This window comes from Hyperolius riggenbachi, chromosome 6 (genome assembly GCF_040937935.1).
Source record: "Hyperolius riggenbachi isolate aHypRig1 chromosome 6, aHypRig1.pri, whole genome shotgun sequence".
Taxonomy (NCBI): Eukaryota; Metazoa; Chordata; class Amphibia; order Anura; family Hyperoliidae; genus Hyperolius; species Hyperolius riggenbachi.
The window spans coordinates 200,306,939-200,325,030 of record NC_090651.1 but is presented as its reverse complement, the minus strand read 5'-3'; the positions used below and the strand labels follow the sequence as shown (position 1 = coordinate 200,325,030).

At 42.5% G+C, this 18,092-nt stretch overlaps 1 protein-coding gene across 2 annotated transcripts in view; it reads right to left on the bottom strand.

The window, feature by feature from the left end:
* Positions 1-18,092, bottom strand: part of UBASH3B (ubiquitin associated and SH3 domain containing B) — a 263,575-nt gene that overhangs the window by 40,082 nt on the left and 205,401 nt on the right. For both annotated transcript variants that reach the window (XM_068240295.1, XM_068240296.1), the window contains exons 8-11: positions 16,995-17,115; positions 11,833-11,955; positions 9,896-9,988; positions 4,446-4,590 (exon numbers count right to left, since the gene is read on the bottom strand). In XM_068240295.1, the coding sequence (XP_068096396.1) occupies positions 4,446-4,590; positions 9,896-9,988; positions 11,833-11,955; positions 16,995-17,115 (482 nt within the window). The remainder of the gene's footprint in view (positions 1-4,445; positions 4,591-9,895; positions 9,989-11,832; positions 11,956-16,994; positions 17,116-18,092) is intronic.

Sequence of the window (18,092 nt, the reverse complement as noted above, 5' to 3'; positions counted from 1 at the left end):
AAGACAAACAGGCAGACACTAGATCAGGTCACGGGAGTGCACACTTACAACTAGCTGCAACACTACTGCACTGGAGAGTGGTACTCTCCAGGCTTATATAGGCCATTCGGCGACAACGATTACGCAAACCCGCGAATGCGCAGAACGCCAGAGCCCCGCACCGCGAACTGCACCAGAAGACCTGCCAGCATCTGTGTGTGCCAGCTGCTGGACCTGGACAGGTAACTAACCATGACAGCCTCCTGGCCTGGGCATGACCATCTCCATTGACCTGAAAAGCAAACACCGCCTACACTTAGAGGAAGGCACAGCTGAAGCTATTCTTCCTCTGCCAACTGAAAAAGTTTGGTATGGCCCCCGAAACTTCTGTTGAGCTTCTATTCCGCCACAATTTAATCTGTCCTCCGTTTTTCCATCTTGGTCTGGTACACTGGCTCCTCTGCCAGTGGCAGAAAAAAACTAAAGAGGGCCGTCAGATCAGCAGAGAGGATCATCAGTAAACCATTGCCACCTCTGGACCTCCTCTACAGCTCCAGACCTTTGAAGATTGCCAATGAGCCTTCACACCCATGTTTCCACTTCTTCAGCTGGCTCCCTTTAGACCAAAGGTACCAGTCCTGTACATAATTGTGGAAAATCTGTGTGTTAAATGCTGACTTAATAAATTATCTGTGTCTCCTATCCTATACTTAGACACAGACAGACCAGAACATTTATTTTTGCGCTTTTCTCCTGGTGGACTCAAAACGGCAGAGCTGCAGCCACTGGGATGCGCTCTATAGGCAGTAGCAGTGTCAAGGAGTCTTTCCCTAGGTCTCTTTCCCGTACTTGCTAAGCCCAATTCTGGGCAAGACCCAGTGCTTGGCGAAATAAACATGATTCGGATTCTAACAATAATCTCAGCACCCAAACGACCGCTATTTGTAGCTGCAATCACTATTCTATTTTTAGTAACCGATCAGTTACTACCCGCATTGAGCACCCAATTACTGATAATTACTGTTGATCCCCGTGTCCAAATTACCTTGACCATTAAATAAAAACCATCAGCTATACGCCAGTCATAGGGAAATGAAATGCTTGAAAGACAATCGTAGAAAATAATTCCTTTTTATTGTTTTGCGCTTTTCTCCTGTTGAACTCAAAGCGCTTGCAAGGCAAGGTAAGGCAGCGCACTCAGTAGGCAGTAGCAATATTAGGGAGTCTTGCCCAAATAACTCCTAACTGAATAGGTCCTGGCTTACTGAATAGTAGGAGCCAAGATTTTAACCCAGGACTCCTACGTCAGAGGCAGAGCCCTTAACCATTACACTACCCAGCCACTGTGACGGTCGGGTTCACCAGCAAAACCACGCAAACTGCGCAATCATACAAAATTGCGCACAAAATCGGTTCTGGAGTACCCCTTTAGATTAATTAGCCTGCTTTTAGAAAATGAGTATTTTTCCCATCTCACAACCCCTGCACTGGGGGGATGTGAATGTTTGTTTATGCTTCCCTGAGAGCAGCAATAAACCCTAAAACCAGAGCCATTCACATAGCTCACAAATCTACTTCAAAGGTGATACTAGCTAGGCCTGGACAAACAGGTCGGGTCGTAAACTCATTAGGACACATTCACATTCCTGCTCTAGAGGGGAGTCAGAGAGAATGACTTTTAATTCACCTTGATGTGAAGGCATAAGTCATTCAGAGATTTTACTAAATTAATCAATGTTCCGTAGATGGCAAGCATATCAAAATGATCACAGAAGCCTCAAACCTGAGCTGGAGGCATCTGGTCCACAAAGCGTTGATCTGCCACCTGCTATGGCTGAGATATTGACTCCCTAGTCAGGGAAGATGTCACTCCAAGCGAGTTTGATATCGATTGGTTCAACGCATGATGACGGAATGTAAAATGTTGGGTTTGGGTTTTATATGATATGTCAGATATCTGCTGAGTTATGGCATACTTGGAGAAACTGCCAATTCTGTCCCTCAGACAATAGGGGCGGACTTCGCCAGCCTGAGGTCAGATTGCTAAGGGTGGAGAAACCTCTCTTGTTACCATCTACACCCTCTGGCAGAGAAAGGGTTAAAACCGACTGACACTCAGCCTGGAGAGAGAGACTCCAGCCATCCTATCCCATCAATATGATTGGCATTACATTTAATAAAAGGATTAATACCCATTCCACAGAACTTTCCAGAATTGGACTAAATATCTTCTGTGGGACTTATTATCGCAAAGGACACGGTAACTTGACAAACTGCTCAGACTGTAATCAGCTATTATTTTCATATTGAACCCTTATTTCTGTATCAATTTGTTTCTATTGCTATATTTTGTTCTGCATTATTTCTTTAAATAAACGATTAAAAAAATCGTTCGTCTAAGTGCTGTTCTGAAACAAATCTCCGCCAAAAGAATTCAAATCTTCAAAGAGAGACACGTTACCATAACTGTTTTGATATTAAATATCGTTAGCTTTGCTATCTCTAGAAAGGTTGTCAAATTAACCCTTTTTCCTACAGGATTTAGCTAGAGTTAGAATTAGCGCATTCACACGCTTTTATTGCGGATTGGTGGCAGCGACCTGGCCTCTATATGAGAGCACAGATTGTATCAATTGTATATACAATCGAAATTGGACTGTGTGTGAACTCACCAACCAATCCAAAAGGCTACTTTGCCTGCAGTTCTGACTGCCCTCAGGATTCCCTCAGGGTCTGAGGCTTTATGGTAAACTTCAGCAAAGGGAACAGGAATTGGTGGGTGACTCCGCATACGTCACAGCCACTACCAAGCGTAAGCCAAATAAGATAAAGTTGCCTATTGATAACTGAACTCAACTCCCTTAATACTTACGGGTGGGTGCCATCTGGGCCAGGTGCCTTATCTATCTTTGTTTTACCTAAGTGGCCTTAATCCTGTGTTATGCAACTAATGCTGAATGAGGTAGACTGGGAACAGCCCAGGGCTGTATCATGAGACCAGGCCATCACCTTGGTAAAGTCAGAAGTAAGGGCCTTTTTCCACTACCCTGCGATTTGCAAATTGATTCTGATCACAAATTGCAAGGTACATTAAACTAACGGAAACTGCACGAGCAATTTCCATTAGTGCCATCCGATTGCGATGCGATTTTGGTCAAAAAGCAATAGTTATCCTGGCGTGTTTTGAATGCGATTGAGCTTTACTATACTGTGTATAGTAGCTCAATCGCATGTTGGAAATTGAAACGTGATCGCATTTCATAGTGGAAAAGAGCCCTAAAGCATTTAAAATTTCAGCTTTAGCTCAGTCTTCCACAATTAAGTTCCCTGCATGATCTTAAGTCCTATATTCTCAGCCTTCTTTCTTTCTGAAATTATGTTTTTGTAGAAACTTTTGTGGATTTAACTATGTGACTAGCCACTTGTTTTTCAGCTTCTAGTTTTGCAAGTCTGGTTACATTTTCCAGCACAGGTTCAATGTCAGACATAGTGGTTGATGTACTACCATTAAAAGGTTAACGCGAGTTAAGCTATTAGCTTGACCTACAGTATTCGAGTGCTGCAAGCATTGCTATGGTAATGTGCACAGTTACCATAGCAACGCTCGCATTACTCAAGTACCACGGTAATATTACTGTGATTACTCACAGCAATACTACTGCAGCTTTGTACATCAACCCCAAAGCCTGACATAGAAAAAATGTCTGCTCCAAGGTTTCAGTGTTGCCGGATAAAATCAGTAAGTATCAGCCTCTTTAAATCAAAGTTTCGGACTAAGTATAACACTTTGTTTTCTGCTGGCCCCATCCTCCACCACATATTCTAATTATTACATGGGGACATTTGGGCTAATCACTGGGAGCACCATTGCCAGACCAAGCCCAGCACAGCATCACCCTATGTCAGAATTGTCGGAAAAAGTCTGACACTTTAATACCCAGCACCATACTACACTGCGTAATTACGAAGGTGCATGCATATAGGGCGGAGCTACAGCATGTGAGTACCACCTCTTCCCCCTGATGCCAGGTCATCTTCTCATCCCTGCTACTGCAGCAATTTCTGGATCAACCACATCCACTGCCCTCTACAGCACAACGGAAAAAAGAAAGTGCTGGGGGGACATGGGTGATACAGATATTGGATTGGAAAGGGATGAAAGTGAGTGCTGGGAACTAAGCAGCACTGGGGATTTGTAGGTCTTTACTTTTATTTGTGGATGATCCAAATGTATTGTGCATTAACCCTTCATTAATGGATTTGTACTACCCACTTTTGTCTGTATTATACTCTGTAGTGCCCCATGGAATATAAGGGTTCTATAGAAATAAGTAATAATGGTAATACAAATTTCCACAGGTTGCCTTAAAAGGACAGCCATGTAAGGAACTTTCTGAAGGAATATGAAAAACATTTGAGAATAACCCCTGCAGTATAATGCTGACGTTCCCAAACAAGCCTCATACCTGTATGTTGTATCCACACTGAGATTGGCCGCTGCTAGTTCTGTGGGTGAGAGCCAAGCAGGGAGAGTGTTCCCAGACACCCACTTTGTCCATTCAAACAATCCTGGTTCCACACGAATTTTTCCTTTGTTGTCTTGCATAAGGCCTGAAAAATATTCAGAAGGGATGTAGAATTCTTGTGTACACCTGTCTAAAAGTAAAAAAATATTCTGTTTTGTTCAGGTAGCAACCTGTCACTTGCAGATGCACTGGTGGGTGGAGGCTCTGCCTCTGAGGCAGGGATGGGATTGTCAGTCACAACCTAAAGGTGCGTACACACATGCGACTATAGTCATTGGAAACGATCGTTTCCCGATCATTCCAAACGACGATCGTTAAACGATCATTAACTCCAACGACCAACGACTGATCTCGTTGGAAAAGAACGATCCGTGCTGGCGGATTTTTTGTAACGACCATCGTTACAAAAAGTACTGTGTGTACAGCGATCGTTCCAAAACATTAGGGCATGCGCAAACACTATTTGTATCTTGTAGTAGCATGTATTGTGACTACTGTGAAAAGGCTGAAGCTGTAGTAAAATATATGTTATGTATTTGTATATTTTGATAATATGCCTATCTGTGTCTCTGTCTCTCTCTCTCTCTCTTTATATATATATATATATATATATATATATATATATATATATATATATATATATATATATATATATATATATATATATATATTAAATTTGGTTATGTTCCTATATTTTTTTTATAATATATGTATATAGAGAGATATATATGTTTGTGATAAAAGTAGTAATAGAAAATGTATTTGTATGAACTAAAAGTGTAGTTGGTGTATCATGATATGTCATTCATGAATATAAATTGTAATAAAGAATCAGGACAACAGTTATGTCATAACACTGGTAACGCAAAAAAACAACGAAAAAACGTCCACACCAAATGCAGCAGCATTTTTTATGATTCAAAGCCTTTTATAAGGTACCTTCTACGTTACTTCCTGAAATCTACTGAAAGATAGTTCGTTTGACTAAGAAACTTCCTTTTTTCTATTGGCCATTAATTTTAACGTTTCTTCCGATTTTTCACACGATAACATCGTTACCAGTATGTAGATTTCCACGTCATTTCCATATCGTTCGTTCGCAAATGATCCATATCGTTAACATCTTTTTGCTTTCTTTCCACGACCATTTAATTGCTCCTTATTAAACAATCAATCATTTGTCGTTCTGTACGAACAATCGTTGTCGTATGTGTGTACGTAGCTTAAGGCACACAAGGCAACAAGCCTCTAGAGTTTACCTTTAGATACCTTTAGATGGAGTCAGTCAGTAGAAAGAAGCAGGAGGCGGCACTAGTTGCTGAATGGCACCTTTGCGGGGGTCAGTGGTCAAAGCTAGTATGTGCCTCCGGTAAATAGGGCATATATCCAATACAGTAGAAAAGTAGATCCGGGCACCAATACACTGCGAATTCCACTTTTATTTCATCCCACACACAGACAGATACAAGAGCATGGGGCTGGTCTAACAGCCGTTTCACAAGCTAAACAGCTTGCTTCCTCAGAGACAAAAACCCCAACTACAATGACACATTATATACAGATACACATTTCCGCAATTGTCTTACGTATACACGGAAGAAGGAGGGAGGAGAGAGGACAACCTATCGTTTGTGGGAAATTGTTCCTAAAGCCAGATGTCGATTTCGGGAGTAACTGATCTCTGTCCCTTTAAGAGCGTGTAGGAAATCCATCTGTCACTTCTATTGTTCAGTACGACATCCTGCTATTTTTAGTATTAGTTGGTTCTATGTATAGCTGCTCACTGTTTTTTATTGATTTTAACAATATGTATATGTTTTGTAATTTGCCTTTTTCTATACCCTTATCTTTTTCAGGAGGAGGTGGAGTTCGCCGTTGCTATACGCGTTCCCCAGGTTACCAGCTGGGTGGAACGCGGAAGCAGGTTTATTGGTACCATCCGGGAAGCTGCACGCATGTTGAGGTCACCACGCAAATGACGCTGGTGAGTACGATTGGAGGGGAACTCCTGGAGGTATCCTCCCTGAAAGGGGTGGAGCCTATGTGCGGTGCACTCCGGAAGGCTCGGGGCGTTCCATCAGAGTTGATGCACGCTCGGAAATGAACCGGACGGCGGTTTGGTGAGTGTTTCCTCCCTCTCTCCTCCCTCTTTCTTCCGTGTATATGTAAGACAATTGCGGAAATGTGTATCTGTATATAATGTGTCATTGTAGTTGGGGTTTTTGTCTCTGAGGAAGCAAGCTGTTTAGCTTGTGAAACGGCTGTTAGACCAGCCCCATGCTCTTGTATCTGTCTGTGTGTGGGATGAAATAAAAGTGGAATTCGCAGTGTATTGGTGCCCGGATCTACTTTTCTACTGTATTGGACCTTTAGATGGAGACTTAAAAAGCAGAAACCTCTGTTCATTTCTTATGAAAATTACAAAGACATAAATACCAGATGCACAAAGGGGTTTTACAAGCTTTCATTGCCCCAAGACACACATGAAATGCACACTTATTGCAGGCCTAGTTTTCAGAAAGGTCTAATGCCACCTAACACTGACCTCTTCAGCTAGGAGTTGAATCCAAAAATTCAGATAACTCCTAATTTCAGAATGGTAAAGGTGGCCATACACTGGTCGATTTGCCATCAGATCGACCAACATAGATCCCTCTCTGATCGAACCTGATCAGAGAGGGATCGTATGGCTGCCTTTACTGCAAACAGATTGTGAATCAATTTCAGCATGAAACCGCGTTTCTCCCATTTCCACTATGGCAATTCTGTCACGATTTTTGTACAATCTGTCGGATATACAGCACAATTGCGGTGCATTTGCATTTTCCGTCAAGAGAGGAAAAAAGTGTTGGAAAATATTCTGAATTGCCAAATCGTGAAAAAAAAAATCTCATTGGGGTGCTATCAATGCGATGTGATTTTCCTCTACTCCTATACTTTGTATGGGAGCTCAAGTGCACAGAAAGTGCATCTGGCACGATGATTGTGACTGGGAAAAATCCTGTTGCACTGCATTGCACTAATGGAAACATCCTTGTGCGGTTTTTATCAAGTTCATTATAGAAATGAAAACATTATATCCACATCTGGATTCGTCTTATTCTGTTCTTGAGCCCACAATGTCATTTTTTATGTTTTAAAAGGCTGTTTGAGCTGTAGTATAATTATTTCCATATTTAATCATCACTGCTGTCAAAGAGCTGCTGAAAATTCTTCATCCCCAGCCTTAAAGTGGACCTGAACTCTTGCATAGGACATAAGGAAAACCAGAGAGAGATGTACCCTGTGTGTGTTTAGAGAGAAAAACCTAATTCCCCCTCATCTTTAAGTAATCACAAGTGTAATTTGATCTCTTAGCTGTGTCAGCACAGAAATTTGGCTGTCCTGGCAGACACAGCTAATAGGTTTACCCTTTGTCTGCCTACATGAAAGCATGAAGTTGACACACTGTTACAGCTTTAAGAATTCTTGCAATAAATCTGCAAAGAAAATGTTTTATTTAAAGGTTATTATGCTGTTGCTTATCCTTTTGAGCACAGAGGAAGTTTTGAGTTCAGGTCTGCTAACATAAACACACTGTTGTTGCATCACCTATTTAGGTTCCCCCCTAAGCCTTCCTGACACCTATGTCTAACCCCCTTCTTCCCCTTTATTGGCCACCTCAGCTGACTTTAATCTAGCATGTGTGAGGGCCTTAAGACTATGTCAGCCACAAATGACTCTGAACGACAGCTGGTGACAAGACTATATACTGCGCAAAGCGATGTGGAAGATGCCAGTGCTACATAAATACTAGATAAATAAAAATATATATATTTTAACCACTTTACCCCCGCGCGTACGTATTTCTCCGCCCCTTTTTCCATCCTTTAAAAACCAGGGACGGAGAAACACGTACTTTCCGCGTTCCCGACGCTGTCCGCGCTCCCGCTCGTAAACACGCCGCCCGCCGCTAGTAAAACCGCCGCCGCCCGCTCGCCCGGAGATCAATGAACGGGAAAATCCATTCCCGTTCGTTGATCTAAGCCCCACAATGACCCGCTGCTCTCCTATGGGCAGCGCGATCATTGTGAGAAGAAACTCACGTGTCCAGCCTCCTTATTCTTCCTCCAAGCTTCCGGAAGGAGGCTTGGAGGTCGCAATAAAGCAAAAAGTTACTGTGGCCATCTTGTGGCCAAATAGTAAACTACACCCTACACATTTTTCACATACAAATAAATGACTTTTACACAAAAAATTAACTCATTACCTCCCACACTCCCCATTTTTTTTTTTTTTTGTAATTAAAAAAAAATTCAAAAATTTACAATTAAAAAAAATACATAATTAGTTACCTTAGGGACTGAACTTTTTAAATATTTAAGTCAAGAAGGTATAACACTGTTACTTTATAAACTATGGGCTTGTAATTAGGGATGGACGCAAAACTGAAAAAAATGCACCTTTATTTCCAAATGAAATATTGGCGCCAAACATTGTGATAGGGACATAATTTAAACGGTTTTATAACCGGGACAAAAGGGCACATAAATTTCATGGGTTTTAATTACAGTAGCATGCATTATTTAAAAACTATAATGGCCGAAAACTGAAAAATAATTTTTTTTTTCCCCACATTTTTCCTATTTTCCCATTAAAACACATTTAGAAAAAAATAATTCTTGGCATAATGTCCCACCTAAAGAAAGCCTAATTGGTGGCGGAAAAAACAAGATATAGTTCATTTCATTGCGATAAGTAATGATAAAGTTATAGACGAATGAATGGAAGGAGCGCTGAAAGGTGAAAATTGCTCTGGTGGTCAGGGGGTAAAACCCCTCAGTGGTGAAGTGGTTAAAATACCATTTAATAATATTTATAGCAAGGTAGTTAGCAAATATTTTCTGCAATTTGTAGGTTACTAGATGGTTTTGAAAACCTTATTTTTGGGATTCTACAAGATGCTCCTGACCATAAAACGCACCTAGGTTTAGAGGACAAATACAAGGGGAAAAAAAATATATATACTAAACCTGGTGCATCCATGGTGAAGTGGCATCTTATGGATTATGCCCCCTTGTACCTCTTGTGTCCCCCTGTGTCCTCCTCTGTCTGCCTTGTGCCCCCCATGTGTCCACCTCTATCCTTTTTGTGTCCTCCTCTATGCCCCTTTGTGTCCCCGTGTCCTTCTCTGCATGGGCACAGTACAGGAAGTCCCCGACATTGCGGCAGGTTGGAGGTTCAAATTGGCAGACATTCACAAGTCAGGAACTCCCTGCATTTGGATTATAAGATGCAGTGACTCTCCCCCCCCCCCCCCCCCCCCCCCACAAACACTTTTGGGGGAGAAAAAGTGAGTCTTATAGTCAAAAAAATACAGTACTTTCATGTGATATGTACAATCCACTCACCTTTCAGTATGTTGTGTGCAGTCTGTACACAGCGCAGTGATGGTGAACAATATACAAAGTCTACAACGCTGTTACTCTCCAGCAAGGCTTCACCTGCAATACACAGAGCTCAGTGTCAGTCTCATGTATGAAAGTGTCGGCTTTCTGAGAAATAAACAGGCTGCTAATCTACATTAAAATGCTAGTCTTACAAATAACTGATACAGAGGCAGCACAAGAAGCCTGTCCCGATGCAAGAGCTCACAGTGGCTTTCAAATGGCTTGATGACAAGTTCTTTTCAAAGTCAGATGTTACTTTAAAAAAAAAATGTTGTAAACACATATCCTGCATCATTGTTCTTTTTCACACTTTAATGCTGCGCAAGTCGTCTTTTCATTCCAATTTGCAGTCTGCTATTTACTTCCAAAACAAGACAATAAGCTCACATTACACTATACTGCAATAAGGAATCATGGACCGCTCAGAAATTCCCGATTTGTTGTATGTATAATTTGTTCCAAAGAGCAGAAACCCTTGCTGCTTATTACTCAAACACCAGGACAAATAAAAAAATGCCCATATGGTGGCCTCTGTTAGTTAGGAATAGTGCAGCACAGCTGTGCTTTGCACACACACAAAAAAAAGTAAGCAAGATGAAAATATAATTTATAATTAATCTTTGCAGATTACAGAGTTAAGCTGAGCTGAAAGGTATTTTTAATGTGACTTACGGTAGATCTCCTACCATCATCATCATCTTTTATTTAAAAAGTGCCAGATTTGTGCTAGAGCACTGAGGCGCTACACCTGCTATTGCCGAAATTCTGTTATGTCCCCACGTTTATTGCCTGATGAAGCGGGCTGGGCCTGCGAAACGCGTTACACTGTTTTTGGGGTACCATATAATAAATGTATTGATTTATATGAAGACAGGATCTCGTGTCTGCTTTTATTGACTTTTATCCTGCTGGCGCCTCTGTTCTACATACAAATACTCTGTCCACTCCTGGTGGAGGGGAGTGCTACCCCCTTTCTTGTTTCTTTACTACAGAGAGCGACTTCTTAATCCTGAGTGAGGACAGGTCTAATCTCCTCACATGCCTATTGAGTGGTTGCCTGAATGGTAACCCATGTTTGTGAGTATAAATTCTCTCACTAAACCACTTACCAATTGTCTTTAACATACTACACCATATTGGGCTCTCGGTTTTTCTAATTAGATTTGTGCTGGTTTATTTACAATGCCACTGTCCCTTCTGGCTGGAGGAAAGCATGGCATAACTATGTTTCCTTTCATTGCAGGAGTTGTATACTGTATGCAGGGCTTCAGTCTGAAATTCGTTAAAGGATACATGTCCCTTGCTGCAGCTCCCCTGTGCCTCACTGATTAGCTGTCCACTCTGGTGGACTAGAGCAGACAGCTGATCAGTGAGGCACAGCAGAGCTGCGGCAAGGGACACAGAGACTTCTATGGTCTGGAAGAAGCACCAGGTAAGTATAGCTGTATACACTTCATTTCACCTCATGTATCCTTTAAATGAATAGTTATACTTGGGGGGGTGTCAGGATTTGATATTAACAATTAATGTTAATAATTGGGCAATGCGTGATTCTTTTTTTCTTTGGGTCCACTTTAAATTCTAGTATTTTATGGCTGTCATCAGAACTGGCACTGCGAAAAGTTGTTTTTTGATATTGTCAAACGTGATATTTCCCCTACTTCAGGGAAGATTTCCTCTACATTCCATTGACTGGAACAGGGAGTAAAATTAAAATTTTTCAATGGGGACACAAACTTTATTAAAAGTCTACACCGTGTAAACAAAAAATAATAATTTTGTCTTGACTTTGAAGTTTAATGTCAAGTTAAAAATATCTTTGGAATGCCTTGCAAAAGTATAGTATTCAGCAACAGTGTCCCTGGACAGTTTATTTCACTGATCAGCAGAAAACTCACCGACAAGTTTGGCTTGTGTGCATCCAAACACAGTGATGGGAGCATCTTTCTCGAAGTCGCGGTACCCACCACTTCTCTGTGGTAAGCTGTGTGGCATGTTTAAGTTTGTTCGCACGTAGCGGCCTGTAAACAATGTATAAAATTCCAGCATAAGTAGAAAGACAAAAAATGGTCACTAGATGCGCATAGATGTATGGTCACAGCAACAATTAATCTTTGTATTTGGTGAGCATGTTGTGAGAGTTTGCGTTCTGCCACCCAAGCAGCAATCCAAAGTTCCATTAAAGCATTTGCTGCACATCACTCCCTGTGGGGGGGCAGGGCCTGCAATCCCATTCATTACTGAATCTTTTCCATGAACGCGCTTGAAAGTGCGCTTTATGGAAACGAGCCCTAACATTTATTGTCAGAAGAACAGCAGAATGCCAGCTATTTCATAACTCAGAGGGATTACAAAGATGATAGATGATGGAGAAAACCGATGACTGAAGGATGAACATTGACAGCATAAGATCAGGGCTGTAGCCTATCAGACTCAAATGACAATTTAGGCAAGGATCAGGGCTAGCAACAATCAGGCAAGGATCAGGCCTGGCAGCAATCAGACTAGCAGAGGGCATCAACAGACAAGCTGTTCAATTTTTGAGCAGGCCAGGTCACAACAGGAACAGAAGATCACATATAGGGAACCTGGCTTATCAACAAGATCAGAGGATAAAGAGTAGTCAAACTAGTCAGGTCACAATGGGACACAGGAACAATGGGAAACATTCTACCTAGCTTTACAACTATCAGCACTGAGAGCTGCCAGGAGGGAGTTTATATAGGAAGCAGAGAAGTGTTTTTATGCATAATACCGGCAGTAAGCCTTCATGCATGCCAGAACCTTGTAAGAATTAACATCAGTTGAGTGTAAACTGCTTGAAGCTATTTTATGGGACACAATACCAAATTCTATACCACAAAATAATCTTGGCAAGGGTTTACTTAAAAAAAAAAAAAGTGTTGTCTGACCAACATGCTCAGCTTTCTTGAAATGGTGAATACCAATTAAGAGTTTGAGAAAACAACAAGCATGGTTTACTTGGACTTTCAAAGGCTTTTGACAATATTCCTCACAATAGCCTGATGCATAAAGTTAGGACTCTTTTACACACACATAGCTGCAGTATTCCGGTATGAGGAAGATCGCAGGCCGGGACATCGACGTCACCGGAGGAGCTGTGCTGTGCAGAGAGACTGCTGAGATCGCTGGAACAAGGCTTAGTATGTATATCGGCTGGATTGGGGGTATTGGGGGGGGGGGAATCAGGGAGTGGGGGCCACTATTACTAACATCCCTATTGCTGCTTACATTGTACAAGAGTCCCTATACCTAGCTAACTTCTACTGTGGGGCTCCTGTACCTAGCTAGCCTATACTGAGCAACACCTGTACCTACCTAGCCTATTCTGGGGGACACCTACACCTAACTAGCCTTTCCGGAAGGACATCTGTGCCTACCTAGCCTATCCTGGGGGACACCTGCACCTACCTAATCTATATTGTATTGGGGGACACCTGTCCTGTACATACTTAGCCTATACTGAGCGACACCTGTACCTACCTAGCCTATACTGGGGGACACCTGCACCTACCTAATCTATATTGGGGGACACCTGTCCTGTACATACTTAGCCTATACTGAGCGACACCTGTACCTACCTAGCCTATACTAGGGGACACCTGTACCTAGCTAGCCTATACTTAGGCACCTAGACCTGGCTACCTACCTACAATAATCTGCAGGGGTTTCCGAAGACAGATGGGCACCACAGGACAGGTAGTGTATAAATGCACACACGGGAGTACATTTTTACACTGGAGGGGCAGCGACGAAGCAACAGACATGGTCGATTCCCGAGCGATGTCATGTTGAAATTTATCGGGAATCAGCCTGCGGAGTATGGGCAGCCGACCGATCTCTCTCTAATCAGATTTGATTAGAGAAAGATGTGTCCGTTGGTCGATTCTGCCCATCATCTCTAGATGTATGGCCACCTTTACATTTGTATTAGAACAGGTTGAGCAGCTGCGTTTTGGAAGTATTAGGCCTCTTTCACAGTGGGACATTGAGTTTAATACGACGTTAAAGTCGCACAGCGTGCCCCTAACGCAGCGCATGTAGGTTATGACATTGGACGTTATTTTGCACTGCGTTATGTGTCTCTTGGTGCACCATTTTCGTCGCATACTGATGGAACGAAAACGGCGCATGCGTTACATTTTTTTTTTTTAAATAAAACATTACTGAGCATGTGCAACACTTTCCAAATATTGCTACATGTTACACACAACGCAACGTGTGCACTGTGAATGTCACACAGACTATGTATTGCTGTGCGTTACTCTTCGTTATAATTTTTTGTAACGTGCGACTTTAATGTCGCACTGTGAAAGAGGCCTAAATGATCAGAGATTTAGAGGAGTCATTTTGAAATTTAGTTTAAATTTTGTGTTTCAAGCTTTTATTGAACTCAAAACATACACCAGACCCGTGCTTGACACAAATTGTTCAGTTACAGGAAAAAAGGTTATGGAAATTACCGTATTTTTCGGCCTATAAGATGCTCCGGACTATAAGACGCACCTAGGTTAAGAGGACAAAAAACAGGCAAAAAAAAAATAAAAAATACTAAACTTGCTACGTCCATAGTAAAGGGACATCTTAGGGACCCCCCTCCCCCCCAATTATGTTTCCCTTGTGCCTCATGTCTCCTCCTCTGCCCCCTTGTCCTCTGTTGTCCCTCGTGTCATCCTCTGTCCTCCTGCAACATCCTTTGTCCCCATGTCCTCTGGTGTCCCCCTGTGTCCCCATCCCTGTGTGTGGTGTCCCATCCCTGTGTGCAGTGTCCCCCTATGCCCTATCCCTGTGTGCGGTGTCCTTGTGTCCCATTCTTGTGTGCAGTGTCCCCTTATGCCCTATCCCTGTGTGCAGTGTCCCCTGTGCCTTATTCCTGTGTGCAGTGTCCCCCTATGCCCTATCCCTGTGTGCAGTGTCCTTGTGTCCCATTCTTGTGTGCAGTGTCCCCTTATGCCCTATCCCTGTGTGCGTTGTCCCCCTGTGTCCCAGTCCCTGTGTACGATGTCCCATCCATGTGTGCAGTGTCCCCGTGTCCCAACCATGTGTGCAGTGTCCCCGTGCCCCATCCATGTGTGCGGTGTCCCCTGTGTCCCATTCTTGTGTGCAGTGTTCCCCTGTGCCCTATCCCTGTGTGCGGTGTCCCCCTGTGTCTCAGTCCCTGAGTACGGTGTCCCCGTGTCCCATCCATGTGTGCGGCGTCCCCCATGTCCCAGTCCCTGTTTGCGGTATCCCCCTGCGTTCCATCAATGTGCGTAGTGTCCCTGTGTCCCATCAATGTGTGTGGTGCCCCCCTGTGTCCCACCGATGAATGTTGTGTCCCCCTGTGTCCCACCCATGTGTGCTGTGTCCCATCCATGTGTGCAGTGTCCCCCATGTTCCAGTCCCTGTTTGCGGTGTCCCCCTGCGTCCCATCACTGTGCGTGGTGTCCCCCTGTGTCCCATCAATGTGTGTGGTATCCCCCTGCGTCACATGCCTGTGTGTGGTGTCCTCCCTGTGTCCTGTACCTGTGTACTGTGTCCCCATCCCTGCATTTAGTGTCCCCCTGCGTCCTGTATACCATAGCTTCTCCCCCGATTCCTCAAGCTAATAAGAGAGTAGCCCTCGACCAATCAGGACTACCGGGCCCTGTAAAAAGAAGCAGGCAGGAGAAGTGAGCGCTGCAATTGGCAGTCTGGGGCGGCGCCCCCCGCTTGCTTGGTCGATGGCTACTTCCATCATCGGAGCTGCTCACCGGACACAGGGAGACATCAGCTTGGGGAACCGGTACAGGGGAACATGAGATGCGGGGACACCGGACACGGGGACATCAGATGCAGGCACATCAGATGCAAGGACAGGTAAACGGGACAATTTACACAGGGGGACATCGGACATAGGGACATTGCACACATGAAAGGGACACTGCACACATGGGTGGGAAACCACGCACAGGGATGGTGGTGTCAGACAAAGGTGGATGGAGGACAAACATAGGCGCTGGTGGTACATTTGGACTATAAGACGCACTGACTTTTTCCCCCACTTTTGGGGGAGAAAAAGTGTGCCTTATAGTCTGAAAAATACGGTAATTGGATCACTTTTTGCACTGAAATCCAGCAGAAACTGAATGATGAGGAGGTTAACGTGTAAGTATACCTAAGTGCTAGGGAAAAAAAAAAAAACTTGGCAAATCAGCTTTTTATTCTGGTTTATACAATTGACAAGAGATGACCTGATCTAGGGGCACTAGGGCGAAACATTTTAACATTTTAAATATGTGCAAACATAGACAAATAAGTACGTTTTTTCCAGAGTAAAATGAGCCACAAATTACTTTTCTCCTATGTTGTTGTCACTTATAGTAGGAAGTAGAAATCTGACAGAAGCGACAGGTTTTGGACTAGTCCATCTCTTCATAGTGGATTCTCAGCAAGGCTATTATTCTTTAAAGATATTCCCTAAAAAGGATTTAAACAATGATGCTGGCCAGCTTCCCTGCTCGCTACACAGTTTTTTGGCAGTTGGACAGAGCAACTGCCATTCACTAAATGCTTTGAAAATAAATAAATACCTGAGAATCCCCCATGAAGAGATGGACTAGTCCAAAACCTGTCACTTCTGTCAGATTTCTACTACCTACTGTAAGTGACAGCAACATAGGAGAAAAGTAATTTATGGCTCATTTTACTCTGAAAAAATGTACTTCTTATTTACATATGTTTTCACATTTTTTCAACTTAACAATTTCTCGCCATAGTGCCCCTTTAAGAAAATATTGGTTTAGAAAGGAGTTAACAATAAGGGAGTAAAGATGGGGATAATGTTATGACAGGAAGTAGTTATGGCAAATTCTATACAGTAATTACATTTAAAAGAGTCTTGGATGCTTTCCTTACTTTGAATGGCATCCACAGCTATGACTAGAGATCATGTCTTGATCAAGTAAGGAAGATATTTTCTGCCCTAGTGGCTCTTCATTCCTCTGGATTGAGGTGCAGTAAGGCCCAAAAGGTTGAACTTGGTAATCGCACATCTTTTTTTGAACATACATTTACTCACCTTTGGCATCAAAGCACTGCGATAGCCAGTACTTCCCAAACACAACATCCATCCGCTCACCGTGGCGACATACGAAGAGGCAACGCTTTTTGATGCTTGAGTCAGAGTTAATCCGCAGTGGCTAAGGGAGAACAAGGAATATATTTAACAAGCATGTAATTTATTTCATTAATAACTTTCAAACAATCCATAAACTGTGTAGCGAGCAGGGAAGCTGACCAGCATCATTGTTTAAATCCTTTTTAGGGAATATCTTTATAAAGAATAAAAGCCTTTCTGAGAATCCCCCATGAAGAGATGGACTAGTCCAAAACCTGATGCTTCTGTCAGATTTCTACTACCTACTGTAAGTGACAGCAACATAGGAAAAAAGTAATTTATGGCTCATTTTACTCTGTAAAAAAACGTACTTCTTATTTGTCTATGTTTGCACATATTTTAAATTTTACACTTTTTCGCCATAGTGCCCCTTTATGAGTCTAGAGTTCCTTCACATTGGTTGTTGTCACTAAACACTTTTGTCCTCTGAACTGGTTACGTCTGGGATGTATATTGAGGAGCAAACATTGATTAATGTATTGTATTAATTAGCAGCAAATATATTGATGGTTAATACTGGAATTTACAGGGTAACTATTCTAAAACTGCTACATTTCTTGGGAAGGGGAAGTCATCAGTCAAGGGGAAGTGCTTAAAGGGGCACTAGGGCGAAAAATTGTACAAATTAAAATATTTGCATACATAGACAAATAAGAAGTATGTTTTTTCCAGAGTAAAATGAGCCAAAAATTATTTTTCTCCTATGTTGCTGTCACTTACAGTAGGTAGTAGAAATCTGACATAAGCGACAGGTTTTGGACTAGACCATCTCTTCGTAGGGGATTCTCAGCAAGGCTTTTATGCTTTATAAAGATATTCCCTAAAAAGGATTTAAACAATTATGCTGGCCAGCTTTCCTGGTCGCTACACAGTTTTTTGGCAGTTGGACAGAGCTTCTGCCATTCACTAAGTGCTTTTGAAAATAAATCCCCACATGAAGAGATGGACTAGTCCAAAACCTGTTGCTTCTGTCAGATTTCTACTTAGTGTAAGTGACAG